We start from the raw sequence: 14,101 nt of genomic DNA, 5'->3' as shown, positions 1-14,101 counted from the left end.
TCCCACATCACAGAGTTCTAGCCCGGGGCTGGCAGACGCTGCTGTGAAGCACAGACAGCGAATATCTGGGGCTCTGTAAGCTGAACATCAAAACTGAGACATTTCATCAGTACTTACGTAACAGAAGAGAGAACAGAATTTTTATAGAGGAAACTGAAATAGATACATGTTCAATACAATACGTACACAGGCGTACATATCGGTGCATTGCTGCCATTATTATCTTGAACAAACTGTTATCTGTTAGATAAATGAGGAATAAGAAAGTTAAGCGTCTTTATTTTACCTTCACTTATTTCTTCTTTGATGCTCTTCCTTTCCTTAGTAGATCTGAGTTTCCGATCTTTATCATTTTCCTTCTTTCTAAAGAACTTCTTCTAACAACATCTCTAGAAGTCAAGTTTACTGGCAACAAATTCCCCCAATTTCTCTTTGTCTGAGAAAGTATTTCTCCTCACTTCTGGAGGATAATTTCTCAGGGTACAGAATCCTGGGCTGCTGGTTTTTCTCTCAACACTGTAAATATCTCACTTCACTCTTTGCTTGCAAGGTTTCTAAGGAGAGGTCAGATGTAATTCTTATCTCAGTTGCCCTGTAGGTAAAGTGTACCCCTCCCCTCCAGCTCCTTTCGGGACTTTTTTCTTTATCTTTGACTTTCTGTACGTTGAAACCGACATGCCCAGGTGTAATTACTCTGGCATTTGTCCTGCTGGGTGTTCTCTGGGCTTCCTGGATCTGTGGTTTGGTGTCTGACATTGATTTGGGGAAATTCTCAGTTAAAATGTTTCAGTATTTCTTCTGTTCTTCTCTCTCTTCTCCTTCTGGATTTCCCATTATGTCACACCTTCACCCCACAGGCCTTAGATGTTCTGTTCTGTTCTTTCAGCCTTTTCCCTTTGCTTTTGGGTTTTCAGGGACTCTGTCGAGATGTCCTTTCGCTCAGAGGTTCCTTCCTCAGCCGTGTCCACTCTAATCAGCCCGTCAAAGGCAACCTTCATTTCTGCTGCAGGGCTCTGATCTCTGGCGTTTCTTTTCGGTTCTTCCTTAGGATTTCCACCTCTCTGCTCACATTCCCCTTATGTCCTGCATGCTGTCTACTTTATCCATCAGAGCCCTCAGCACGTTGACCACAGTTGTCTTAAGTCCCGGTCTGATAATTCCAACATCCCTGCCATGTCTGGTTCTGATGTGTGTTCCATCTCTTCAGATTCTGTTTTTTGCCTTTTAGCATGACTCGTCGTTTTTTTCTTGTTAGCTGGACATGACACTGGGTAAAAGGCACTGCTGTGAACAGGCCTCAGTGCTGTCGTGGTGAGGTGGCGGGGACGGGACACCCCACAGCCTTGACCACGGTTGTCCTCGGCGAGCCTGAGCCTCTGGACTGTGAACCTCGCTCGTGCTTCTCAGGTGTTCCTCCCCACTCGGGCGGGACAAGGTGGCTGAAGTTGGGTCCTTCCTGCCCCCAGGCCAGTTTTGCTCTGATAATAGCCCAGCAGGCACGGTTGTGGTTAACTGGGTCCCCAGAGGTCAGGTCTTCTTCAGATGTGCCCAGGGCTTGAGGCATTTCTTTCCCCTCCCCTGCTGGGGGAACCTGGTCGAGTTCCCGGAGACGAACCTCACAGCATCGCGAGGCCCGCTGTGACAGCCCCCGGGCAGGTCTCAACTCTTGGACTTGTCCACCAGGAGCCTCAGTGACCCCTGAGTCACAGACCAGTCTCTCCTGCCCAGGCTCTGGTTCCTGGGCGTTTCCAGTCCTGAGTCTGTGGCAGGCAGCCGTGTGCCCCCGCGTCTGTGGTCAGTCCCCCATCTCGGGGGCAGCGGCTGGCCCTGCACCCTCCTCTCTAACAATCTAAGAACGGCTGACTGTTCAGTGCGTTCTGCCTTTTACTTGTCGTTGGGACGAGTGGAGACTCCTAAGCTCCTTAGGTGAGGCACCAGAAACCTGAAGTCACGAAGTTAAAGACACAGTAGTAATACTCGAGCACGAACTTTACAGTGCGGCCACTAACGAGAAGAATGGACGCCTGTCGGGCGGCGGATGACGTTTGTTTAGTGGGGTAAAAAGTGCGCGCTGCTTAGCGCCAAAACTGAGCGCTCGTGTTCATCTGTAAGGAGATCTTACATACTTCACCTTGAAAATGTCTTTGCACACAGAAATACTGACTTCAGTCCAGAGCAGTCATCACTCAGAAGGCGCTGAGGGAATTCTATTAGATTCTTCTCTTGGGATTTGCCTTTGTTCCACAGACTGATCACTTCCCAGTGGAGGTCAGGCGGATGCCCCTCGACTGCACAGCTATATGGATTCTGAAACACGGAAGCTGCTTCACCTGCACCAGGCCCTGGACTCCACCAGAGCTGTTTGCTGGGGCTCTGCAAACAGGTCTGCTGTGAGTCTAGGGGGTGGTCTCCGCTCCCCTTGAGCTGCCGACAGCCCGGGGCGTCTGCACGGCAGCGGGATGGGGCTTGCGATTCAAGAGACGTTAGTTGTTGAAAACTTCCCACATTGCAGGTTTTGCATTTCAGTATTGCTCTCCTTATGACATTAGGCTGGATTCATCAAGGAACATTATCAGGTCTTTAACAAAAGCAAATTTCCAAAGCCATTCGGTGTGACGTTGTTAAAGGTGTTTCTTTTCATTCAGAAAAACTTCAATCTGCCCTTAGCTCAAAAAAACCTCAAAAAACAAAAAAACACACACACAACAAAAAACTTACCACCGCCAAGGCATCAAAATATTGTGCGGCTGTGATAAGGGAAGTCGGGGTACTCAGCTTTTAACTCTGACAAAAATTCACACAAATGATTACGTCCCAAAGCGTGAATGGATTCCACCGTGGACACCACTGGTTCAGGACATACGAAAGATCCAAGTATCTTCTGCAAGGTACCTGCTGGTTGATGAGTATCGTGATGAGCTTTCACTGAAAACCTAACGTTTTCACAGTTTAGTTAATTTGTTCAACCAAGTATTTCCCTGACCCCACACACGTTCACCAACACAGCTGTGACACGTCTCAACAGAGCCCACTTCAGGTTGTACTGAATTAGCATCTTCTCAACTTCCCGGAAAACCCTCTCTCCTGCGGTTGTGCCCCGTGGACTCTGCGCAGAGGCTCATTCGCCCGTCACGTCAAACGCACCCAATAAACACTGCGCAGATCGCAGACTCCGGAGCCGAGGAAAACCACTCAAACTGCCCGCCTCGCTTCTGAGGGCTGGCGTTGCCCCTAACTGTCAGCTCCCTGAGCGACGGTTCCCGCCACGGCTCCTGTTCTCAAACAGGCTCACTTTCTCTGGACAGACTTCCTCAGCCGCTGCAATCAAACAACATTTAACCAACTTATCACTAGTAAGTGATTTTCCTTGCGTGACCAACAAATGAGCCAACCAGAAACCTACTCTAATTGCAGCCTTATAGGTTATTCTTATTTTTGTGAAGAAATCCTGCTGTGATGAGACATTCCATTGTAAATTTCCAATTCTTTCTAAAAGTTGCTTTCCTCTGAGTGTTTAGTCTGATGCCAACACATCTTATAACTTTCTATTTTAACACAGATGTAGTGTCACCGCAAGATAAACAGGACGCTTCCCCGGCTGACAATGACAATCCAAGGACAAATCCACCCACCCGTCACCGTGGCTGAAACGCTGGGCGCTTCTCCCCTTGCCTCGATGCGGCGGGTGCTGGTAGTACAGCCCCCACAGCGTTTGTGCCGACGGGGCCGGTCCACCTGCTGCAGATGCTCCAGCCGCCGTCGAGTGCGAGACCAACGTGCGTCCCTGAATGAGCGGGGCTGTGTTCCAGCAAACCATCCGTGGACGGAGACATCTCAACGCAAAACTCTCATGTCACAAAATATTCTCTTTCTTTTGATTTTTTCCAACTATTTAAAAACGTGGGGACTTCCCTGGTGGTCCGGTAGTTAAGAATCCACCTTCCAATGCAGGGGACACGGGTTCGATCCCTGATCCAGGAACTAAGCTCCCACGTGCCGCAGGGAAACTAAGAGCCCGTGCACGGCCAAACACAGCGAGGACCCAGCGCAGTGAAAAAAAAAGAAAAAAGTGAAACACCCCCTTGGCTCAGGGGCTGCACGCAACAGGCAGGGCCGGGTCTGGTCGGCAAGGGGTTTGCCGGCTCCTGCCTCAGCCAGCGCGAAGAGGCAAGAGAAAGAGATGCAGATGCAGAGCAGCCCTGCTCCAGAATAAAGCCCACAGACGCACTCACCCACGTCCACAAAGTTCGTAACAGAACATTCACCGCGCCCCTCCCCCAGGTGAAAGCAGAAGACGACACACGTGAAGTGTCGGTCAGGAGAGGAGCCTGGATGAACGGGAGGGGCCCCAGCAGACCCCGGAGAGGAGCAGCTGCAGCTGCGCGAGGGCATGTCACACAAAATAGGTCACGATAAAGTGTACAGGTACAGATGCTGCCTCGGGGAAAACGGGCTTTTCTAAATTATAAAAACAAAAAGAAACAAGAGACAACTAAAAAACTCATCTTCCACCTAAAAGGCTTCGGCCACAGGCTGGATCCAGAAAGCCAAGCCACTTTTTATTTCCCAAAATTCGCGAGAGGACGCATGCGGGAAGTGAAGCCCCTGCCGCGGGGTGGGCAGCTCGAAGGGGCTGCAGAGCAGGAGGGCCTCCTCCAGACACCCCGGGCCCCCAGGGTCACTGCTCGGTCTCGGGTGAAACGTGCTCCGGACTCTCTGGAGGACCCGGGAGAGGGCCCAGCTCAGAAACCAGCTTTGCAAGCTGGCCCCAAACCAGAGAAACTGCAGACAGCCCACGTTCAGAAAACAGCCCGCTGCTACGGACCTGGACACTACAGCGATCTTTTAAAGAGCGACAAAGGACCGAAAGTTTGAGAAAACAGAGGAATGGATTACTTGCCTACCCAGAAAGCACCCTGGACTGGGGGCAGAGCTCAGGCTGCCTTGGGCATTAGTGTGAACTTGGGGAATTCTGGAATCCCTCCGGTTCTTCCACGTCAGGGTGGCGATCACGGCTACAGGCTGCCTGTGGAGAGGACGAGGGGACGCGTGCACAGGACAGGCTCGGCAGAAGTCGGCAGAGTCTTACACCCGCCCTCTTCCCTCACAAGCCAAAGCTCCACTGAGAACGCGTCACTGTGCTCCCCACGCGCCGACTGCTGGCCTGAGACACCACCGCCCGCAGGGGTGAGCCCAGACCCTGCAGACCGGCTCCAGGGAGCCAAGCGGGCAGAGCCCGCCAGCCACAGATCGAGGAGGCTTTGAACTTCAAAAAGGACAGTAACTGCAATAACCTGAGAACAGTAAATGCTCAAAGCCATCTGATCGGGGCTGGAGCGGCTGGGAAACCAGCTCATTTTCTGTAAACAAATAAAGGAAAACTTCACACATTTGTTCTGCTGTTCTGTACAGAGTGGATCTTGGGAAACCAAGCCGGGGAGCGTGTCTTTATGGAGGCCTCCCTGCCATCAGTGGAGGCGGGTGACGGAACAGGGGGCGCGGCCTGGCTGCCTCCAGGCCTCACGGGCTCTGCGGGACCTGGCTGCCAGGACCACATCTGCGAGGGCCCCGTCTGGGCGGAGTGACACTGGAAGGCGCCAGAGTCCAACAGGGCCTCTTGATCCCACACACACACAGGAACGTGGAGACAGGAGGGGCCAAGGGGGGGACCCGCGTTGACCTTGACTGAGACCAACTAAACCCCGAGAGACGGGAACGCCTCACCCACTAGGACCTGATGCAACAAGGAATCAGTACTATCATCTCGGTTTACAAAGGTGCTGTAGCTCCGAGTTTGAAGAAAAATCCTTCTCTTTGGGGAACGGATGGCAACGTTTCCAGATGAAACAACAGGAAGGGCGGGGGAAGGGGGTGAACAGGTTTCACCACAAGCTGACAACTCCTGACCCTGGATCATAAATACATCGAGTTCTTTACGGGATCTTGCCTGTTGCACGCTGCAAATATCCTGCAACGATTTTGAACGGTGTCAGCACTTTATTTTCCTGCAGTCTTTGCCTTTCCCCAGTACTAGAAAACCCTTCAAATGTCCGAATATGATTGTTTTTATCTACATTTACTCAAGAAATTTAAACTCTTCTTTTATGAATGAATTCTACGAACAATGAAAGAAGACTTTAACGATATCACTCCCTAGGTTGTGTCTTAAAGATCAGATGTGACATCCACTGACCTAACTGAATAAGCCTGTACTTGAAATTATAACCCTCTTCTGAAACACGGCAGTGAGAAAACACTGCCCAAATGAATTGCTAACGTATCTTATCTTTGAAAGAAAGTTGTGCCTAGTTTTTATCAGCTGGCAGTGCTTCACCAGCCACTGCTCACACTGAACAGATTTCTGAGGCCTGTGTCCCCGCCCGCCTCCCCCGTCACTGCCCCTCAACAAGGGCAGGACAGTCTCAGTGTTCAGAATCGCAGAAAAGTTTTAAAAAGAACAGCCGTTTCCACTTTCAGGATATTTGTACCACAGAGTGTTTCTTCTCAACTCTCATAGATTTGACTTTAACTACAGTTAAACTTTACTGACACAGGGTTCCCGGCCTCACCTCCAGGCGGCACAAGTGAGAGGCTACCCTGCGCCTCCTGAGCGAAGTGGCAGGTGTGAGTGATGATGGATGAAACCGGCCAGCACATGGCCCCCATCTGCCCCGGGCCCCGGGCCAGCGGCTCGGCGGAAACTGCACCGACTGGCCGGCTGGCTGAGCGAGACGTCCAAAGCCAGGACCCCGGAGAGAAAAGCCCCTCAAAGGCCGTGCTGCGGACGCAGAAGTCCAGGTGGATGCTCTGACACTTACCTTCTTGGAGGCCTGGGACCAATTTGTAAACAATATCTTGCATGGTTCTGTCATGACTGGCAAAAAGAACAGAACAGGTGGGTTAGCCAGAAGCGTCAATTGTCTAATTCTCGAACGTTTTCCATTTAACAATAATAAACTCCACAATCACAAATTTGGAGTTCTGGTTGAATTTTGCTTCTAGTTTGCACTTCAGAACAAGCCTGTGCTATAGCAAAAGCGACACGTGGCCGGAAGGAACCCGTTGCTCAGTTTGGGCTCTATATGCTTGCGAACATTTCAAATGAGGAGGAGGACACAGGCAAGATCCTTCGGTGACCAGCTCCCTCTGCCCGCTGGGCTTCTCAAGTCCTAACAGGTATCAGGCAGCCTGGGCTGTGCCAGGCCAAAGGGAGTTTCTCACACTTTCCTGACCAGGGTCCGCGCCAAGAAATACCTTTCACACTCCCGTGTACCTGAACGCGTGGCGCGTGCGCACACACAGAAGCATAAAACACAGCTGGCCTCCAGCAGACACGCCCTCCGAATTTGCTACTAAAGCCACCAGCTTCTCAGAAAGCTCGTCCGACCCACAAGAACAGGACGCTGGGCAGAACCGCTGCCACACGGCTTGACATCGGGCTGGCTGGTTCCTAGGTCTTGACCTGGGAGCGGCCTCTCCCTCCCACGACACACCTCAACTCGGGGGTCAAAGTGCAGCCGGCCCCCTCCTTCAGCCCCGCCCCTCCTGGCAGGGCGGCCCCCATCTGCCCCGGGCCTCAGGCCAGCGCCTCGGCGGAAACTGCACCGACTGGGCGGCCGGCCGAGCAGGGCGGCGCGAGGCTCGGGGTGAGGCCCGGGCCGCTTACCCGATGTACTGCAGGGGGTGGCTCTGGTGGATGACGATCCTGCACGTGGGGCACGTGTTGTTCTCCTCCAGGTACTTCACCAGGCAGCTCCGGCAGACTGCAGGGAGCGCGCACGTCAGGGCGATGCGTGCGCACGCCAGAGGGGCGGGGCGCGCATCAGAGGGAACGGGAGCGCGCACGTCAGGGAGCGCGTCGGCGGGGTCTCCGCTCCTCCCGGCAGGGCTCCCCGAGGCCACAACGGGACACTGGTGACAGGCCCGCCGCCCGGGTCCACCACCACGGAGGAGCATCAGCTGCCCCTGGACAGAGCTGAGGCCCAGAAACAGGAGGGGAAACTGGAGGAGCAGCTGAGGGGGCCGCAGATGCGCCTTCACGTCCTGTCACAGGGGCTCCGCCACAGGGGCTCCGCCACAGGGGCGAATAGTTACATTCTAGAAGTTAGCCTGAAAGATCACCGGATTTCTTTGTAGGACAAAATGAGATAAAATTTGCTGAATATAACATAAAATACTGCCAGCCAATATCTTAAAATACAATTAACTTTAAAATAAAAATTCTGTCAAAACTGGCAAGTATTTTATTTTCTAAAGTGAAAAATACAGGATCAAAACTCATCAGTGTTAGAGGATTCGTTTTACTTTAGGAAGTGCCTGCCCCTCGGCCTCCTGGGCCGGCCGCACAAGAGGACCCAGCCTCCAGGTGAAGGCTGCAGCCTGCTCGGCAGGGGCAGGGGCGGCGGGGCTTAAAGGAAGGCGCGCCCAAGGTCAGCGCCAGCTCGAAGTCCAGACCTCCAAACACCCACTGGCCTGAGCGGCAGACGAGCAGACTCCTCTGTCTACGGAGTTTAAGGAAGTCATTTGCAAACGGCAAAAATAAGCATTTCTGCCCACTAGAAACGAATATTCTGTCGTACCACACGTAACGGTTTAGTTGTTATATCGAAATACCTAATTTTTCCTTTTTATTCAGCTTTCTTAAGTGACATGTCTACTGAAATTACCCACAGTGTTTTAACTTCAGACAATTTTTCTCATTTATCTTCAAGATCTCCTGTACTCCTGCTGCTGTGTCCTGCTGTGTACTTGAGCTAAAAGCTTTTGGTAAAAAAAGCCGAAGTATCAAGAGCACACAGAACATTCCGCACATACATGTGTGCACTCAGTCACTGCTCCCCCCACGGCTGTCTAAGGCCACGTTCTAGAACATTCCGCACATACATGTGTGCACTCAGTCACTGCTCCCCCCCCACGGCTGTCTAAGGCCACGTTCTAGAACATTCCACACATACATGTGTGCAGTCACCGTGCCCCCCACCCCCAGCTAAGGCCACATTCTAGAATTTTCCGCACATACACGTGTGCAGACACTCGGTCACCGTGGTCGCGTCGATGAGATACCCGCTGCACAGGCGGCAGGTGATGTGGGCGTTTATGTCCCAGAGTTTAATCTTTCTGGTCAACATCTTTGGCTTCTGCAAGAAAAAAACACGTATTAACCAATACATGAAACGGTGTGATGTTTCATCAAAGGTTTGGGTTCAGCGGAAATCGAGCTACAGTCTGTATGTCCAGGAGGAGCTCAGAGTGAGCAGGGCTGAGGCCAGGTCCCCGCCCTGCGGCCCTGCTTCCACCATGAGACAGGCAACCACCCAGCCGCCCCTGGAGGACTGGGTCATCCTGGCCCCAGGGCAGTGCTGGGCCGCGGACACGCTGCCGCTTCTCACTTCTCCCCCTTCCGGGCCCCTGGGCCCTCTCTTCCTGCTCAGAACCCCGGAGGCCAGCTGGTGAGGCGACGCGAAGCAGGGGAGGTTTGTGGAGCAGTGGGCGGAGAGGCCAGGGAGCAGGTGGGCCGAGCTGAGGCTGGGTCTAGGCAGAAGGAAACGTGGTCTCTCTGGAGCTCTGGTTCCTCCGTAAAGCCGACCACATGGGAGCAGCTAAGGCCCCCCCACCCTGGGAAGCACAGCCCACAACACGGCATCGTAAAAGTCCAAACGTCTGTGCACTGAAGTGTGGACGCGTCATCTCTGCGCCGGTGGGCGGGTGCCCTCCAGAGCTGGGGTGGCTGTGACTGGCTCTCCTGCCAGACCACAGGCTCACGAGGGCAGGGTCTTGTCATCTGACCCAATACAATGCTGTGCAGCAGGGGAAACAGTCCCAAAGACACCACATCCTACCCCAAACCTGTGTGTCACCTCACATGGCAAAAGGCCCCTGAGGCGGGAGACGGCCCTGGAAGCCCCAGCGGGACCTCGTGTCACCACAGGGCCCGTACGAGGGCACGAGGCTCGGAGGAGACAGGAGAAGCTGCCTGTGGGCTGTGAACAGGGAGGGGGGCTTCTAGGAGCTGGAAGGAGCCTCTCTGGGAGGAGCAGCCCTGCCCACACCTGGATTTTAGCCCCGTGAGACCCGTTCTGGACTCTGGCCTGCAGCGCTGGCAGGTCAGACACCCATGTGGCCGCAGCCACTAGATTCCTGGGGGTTCCCTGCAGTACAAGTAGGAGACTCGCCGGATGCTGACGCCGTGCAGGATGCAGGGAATTTTCAAGACAAGCATCACCAAGGGAACTCCGCAGAGAGAGACAGGACCACGCTCCAGGAGACGGAGGGCCTCCGCATCCGCGTGGGCGGCAGGCTGGACAGTGCCGCCTCGCCCAGCAGCCACAGCGCACATGGCGCACGGGCTCCTGCGGCTCAACGCTGTTGCCCAAAGGCAGAGGGAAGGAAACGGCTGGGCAGGCGGGGCCCCCTGGAGACTAAATCGTCACCTGCACTGAAACCCAGCGGAAAAGACTGTCAGCGCAGACTGACGCAACCAGCAAGGCTGCCAGGCTCAGTTCACCCATAAAGCGAGAGAGCCTGTAAACCAGCAAGAACGCCCTACGACTTTATTCACGGAGAGTAAGACGTGCGGCAACACTCGCGGTTCTCACCCGAGTCTCTCCTCTCCCCTCGATCACAGGCGCGAGCCGACGCGTGTCCCCGCTAGAGACACCTCTCCCTCGGCCCCTGCAGTGGGCTCTGAGCTGTCAGGAGAGACTAAAAGGGGTGCTTCTCACAGGCGCCCCACGGGCCGACCCACGGGAAACGAGCCCACGTCTGCGAGGCCCACTCGCTCTGGTGTCATGGTCACCACGTGCTGTGCCAGGCCCGGCCTGACCACTCGCACCCACTAGGACCGGCTCCGTGGAGAAGGGCCCACACGCCTCGTGGAGCAGGAAGTAATGGGAAATAATCTAAAAGAGAGAAACCCTAGTCACTCCCAAGGGAAGCAAAGCAGAGACGGGAGAGCACTGACTGGGCAACGTCCCCGCTGGACGCCGAGGCCCAGGGTGCGCCGTCCACCACCGGCACGACCGAGCCCAGCGCTGTGCCCTCGGCTCGCTGGGCGCTGTTCACACACGTCACCAACCCACAGCCAGATCACAACCAAAACCAGCTCCAAAGTCACACAGACGGGGGTTGGGGTCAGTGCGAACTCGTGTTTAGTGGCAACCAGGCAGACAGGTACACATGTGTATGCACACGAGTGTGGACTCACCCACTCACTCCCAGCTCTGTCTGCTGGGAGGGCCCGGGAGTGACCACTCCTGGGCAGCCCTAGGACCTGGCGTGTCCACACCACGTCTGCCGCAAGGGGCCAGCGCTGCCTGGACACGCAACCAACTCCGGGCTGGGCAAGGAGCATAGCAGGACCTGGGGCCCCACTGTGCTCAGATAGGGAACAACTACTATCACTGCTTACCACGGCAGGATAACACAGAGGCCCATGAGGCTACACAGACAGACAGACAGACAAGGGACACCCTTCCTCACAGAATGGGAGCTGATAAGTGGAAGGAGGGCTGCAAGGTCACCACCCCAGGACAACTGCAGTGACCACTCGCTTAGGAATCCTCAGGGGGTGGTCAGCAGCAGCGAGACTTCGCCAAGGAAGTGAAGGTTCCTAAAGGCTCCAAGCGTCTCCCCACCAAACACTCATCAGCCCCAAGGGAGGGCGGGACCCTCAGAGGAGAAACCCCTAGAGGTCCCCGACTGGGTGACCAGGTGACACCCAGGTGAGGACCGGCCAACCATCACACGGAGAAGGACACAGCACCCCTGGCAGGACTCCTGCCAGAGGGTCCCCCACCCCGAGTCCCCAGGGGAGAGGTCACTCTGCAATGCCATCAGGGTCGTAAAAGCTAAGGCCAGACAGGGAGCCAGGCTGTCCAGGCACAGCACCTGCCAAGGGGCCTGGGCAGCCAGCTCTGCCCACACGGGGCCTCCATGCCGGCCCCAGGCACACAAGTAGCTGCCGTCGTGAGGGGCCAACGCTCACGGTCACCACCGCCGCGGTACGGTCCCCAGGCCGCCCTGCACAGCATCCGACACCCAACACCAGACACCAGGTGGGCGCCCATCCGGACAGAGAAGGATGGCGGCTCGAGGCTCTGGGTCCCGTGCTCCCCTGCCAACTGCGGGGCCCAGGCAGTAGCTCGGACACTTCCTGGGACAGCAGGCCCGCCCGGAGAAGGCCGCATCTCCCACCTCCTTGCGAGGCCGTCTGTCCCCTCCTGCTGCCTCTGCATCGGACGCTTCCGGCTACGGGTGCAACGCGGTCACTCCTCGTCCGCCGTGCCCTCCGCGCTCTGGCTCGTCACGTCTGTGCCTGCCTTGTGTCTCTCGCTGTCTTTCCATTTTCTAGCACAGAAACGGGACCTGCTATTCAATTTCGTGTCATTTATGTGACGCACACAGCCCTGTAATTACAGTCTTGCTAGAAGTTTTAGATGAGTCCCACGTAGCAAACAGTGGGACAGAGTCGATCAGAAACGTTAATCAAGAGGAAACTTGAATATGTGTAAATAACTGTGCCCTGATCTGCTCTGGAGCTGCCCCACGTTAAATTTTAAAGGCGTTACAAGGCACTGACTTTTCCTATGGCTACAACAGACTCGTAAGGTGTAATTCAAGGTAAATGTAATCAATTCACATGCACTGAGAGAGGAGGAAGATCGAAGTTTACGCCGCATTTACCTGTACACACAGCCGGATCCTCCGCTACATTCTGAAGCCTGTGGAGACACACGGGACGAGGCGTCACCCACACGTGCCGTCCACACGGAGCCTGGCTCCCCGGACCCGCAGCTTCGGCGGCTCAGGTAAACAGGTCTCTTCCTTTACCTGCTTAAAACAACCAAAAGAAAAACAAGCCTGGCTGACAGTAAAGGCACGGGCCACGGAGACAGGGGCAGGTCTGGGTGGCAGCCTGGTGGCACCGAGGCCCAGGGCTGCTGGGAGCTGGGGGCATGCAGGGGCTGCACCACGTGCTCTGGGGACCAAGACAGCAGGACAAGGGCCCTGGAAAGCTCCTGGGGAGGCGGTGGGCTTCAGGGTGACCTAGTGGGAGGCTGGGCCTCAGGGACGCCGGCGAGAGCGAACCGTGTTATTTAATTCCTGTGATGCTGTTCGCATCTCACGCCCTGTGAAGGAGTCCCCCGGGCCGCTCACTCAGTGACCCGGAACGAGGACGCCCACAGGCTCGAGCCGGGCTCTGGGCCAGCACGGACAACAGACAAACCAGCGCGTGGGGATGGAGCGGGCCTGTGCAGGCTCGCGTGGGGCCTTGGGGCCTCAGCCAGGTGAGCACAGGCAAGCACAGGTGAGGGGCTAGGACGAGTGGCAGGCCAACCAAGGGGCAGCGGAAGGGCGGCACTGAATCGGTAGCACAAGGCCCCTGGAAGGACCTGGCCTCAACTCGGGGCAACGGGAGCTGCGGGACCAGAGAGCCGCCAGTTGCTCTCGGGGGTCTGAGGGGTGGGGTGGCTGGGCGTCCAGAACCTCGGTGGACCCCCCCTCGTCTGCCCATGCCCCCCCTCCTCATGGAAGCCCGAGGTCTCCCCACCCATCGGGGGGGAAGGGGGCAGGGCCCGGGGGCTGCTCCCTTCTGAAAAGCAGGGGTGGAAAGCACCAGGGCCCCGAAACCACGAGAGACACCTGGGACAAGAGGCCTGATACTCAAGTGATTTGTATCACACCCAACTTATAGCACTTTTACTCTCCAAGTTTTCCCATAACTGCATGCTTTAGTAACTAGTCTTTAAAGCTCAATTAACTTTTACAAGAAAAAGGAAGAAAGGGAGGAAGTGGGTCAGTTACTCAGGGAGATTAAAAGGCACTTACAAGAGAACACAGAGGAGACCCGAACGTGGGTGCAGAGCAGAGCCCCTGTGGGGTGAGACCAGAGCCCCTGTGGGGTGAGACCAGAGCCCCTGTGGGGTGCAGACCAGGACCCCTGTGGGGTGAGACCAGGACCCCTGTGGGGTGAGACCAGAGCCCCTGTGGGGTGAGACCAGGACCCCTGTGGGGTGAGACCAGAGCCCCTGTGGGGTGAGACCAGAGCCCCTGTGGGGTGAGAGCAGAGCCCCTGTGGGGTGCAGACCAGGACCCCTGTGAG

General features: G+C 55.5%; 1 protein-coding gene across 9 annotated transcripts in view; it reads right to left on the bottom strand.

Annotated features, from left to right (window-relative positions):
• PCGF3 (polycomb group ring finger 3) overlaps positions 1 to 14,101 on the bottom strand; it is a 57,898-nt gene that overhangs the window by 29,553 nt on the left and 14,244 nt on the right. For 7 of the 9 annotated variants that reach the window (XR_004526574.2, XR_012331803.1, XM_033856447.2 and 4 more), the window contains exons 2-6: positions 12,682 to 12,828; positions 12,193 to 12,345; positions 9,020 to 9,137; positions 7,667 to 7,763; positions 6,819 to 6,874 (exon numbers count right to left, since the gene is read on the bottom strand). Coding sequence is in view for 7 of the 9 variants with exons in the window: in XM_033856447.2 (XP_033712338.1) it covers positions 6,819 to 6,874; positions 7,667 to 7,763; positions 9,020 to 9,128 (262 nt within the window). In the remaining 2 variants the exon portion in view is untranslated. Of the gene's footprint in view, positions 1 to 6,818; positions 6,875 to 7,666; positions 7,764 to 9,019; positions 9,138 to 12,192; positions 12,346 to 12,681; positions 12,832 to 14,101 lie in introns of all 9 variants that reach the window. The other 2 variants (XM_073804707.1, XM_073804708.1) reach the window with 2 other exon arrangements.

The sequence above is a fragment of the Tursiops truncatus genome, chromosome 5 (genome assembly GCF_011762595.2).
Source record: "Tursiops truncatus isolate mTurTru1 chromosome 5, mTurTru1.mat.Y, whole genome shotgun sequence".
Lineage (NCBI taxonomy): Eukaryota > Metazoa > Chordata > Mammalia > Artiodactyla > Delphinidae > Tursiops > Tursiops truncatus.
The sequence above is the reverse complement of the archived record's forward strand: the minus strand, read 5'-3'. Positions and strand labels throughout refer to the sequence as shown.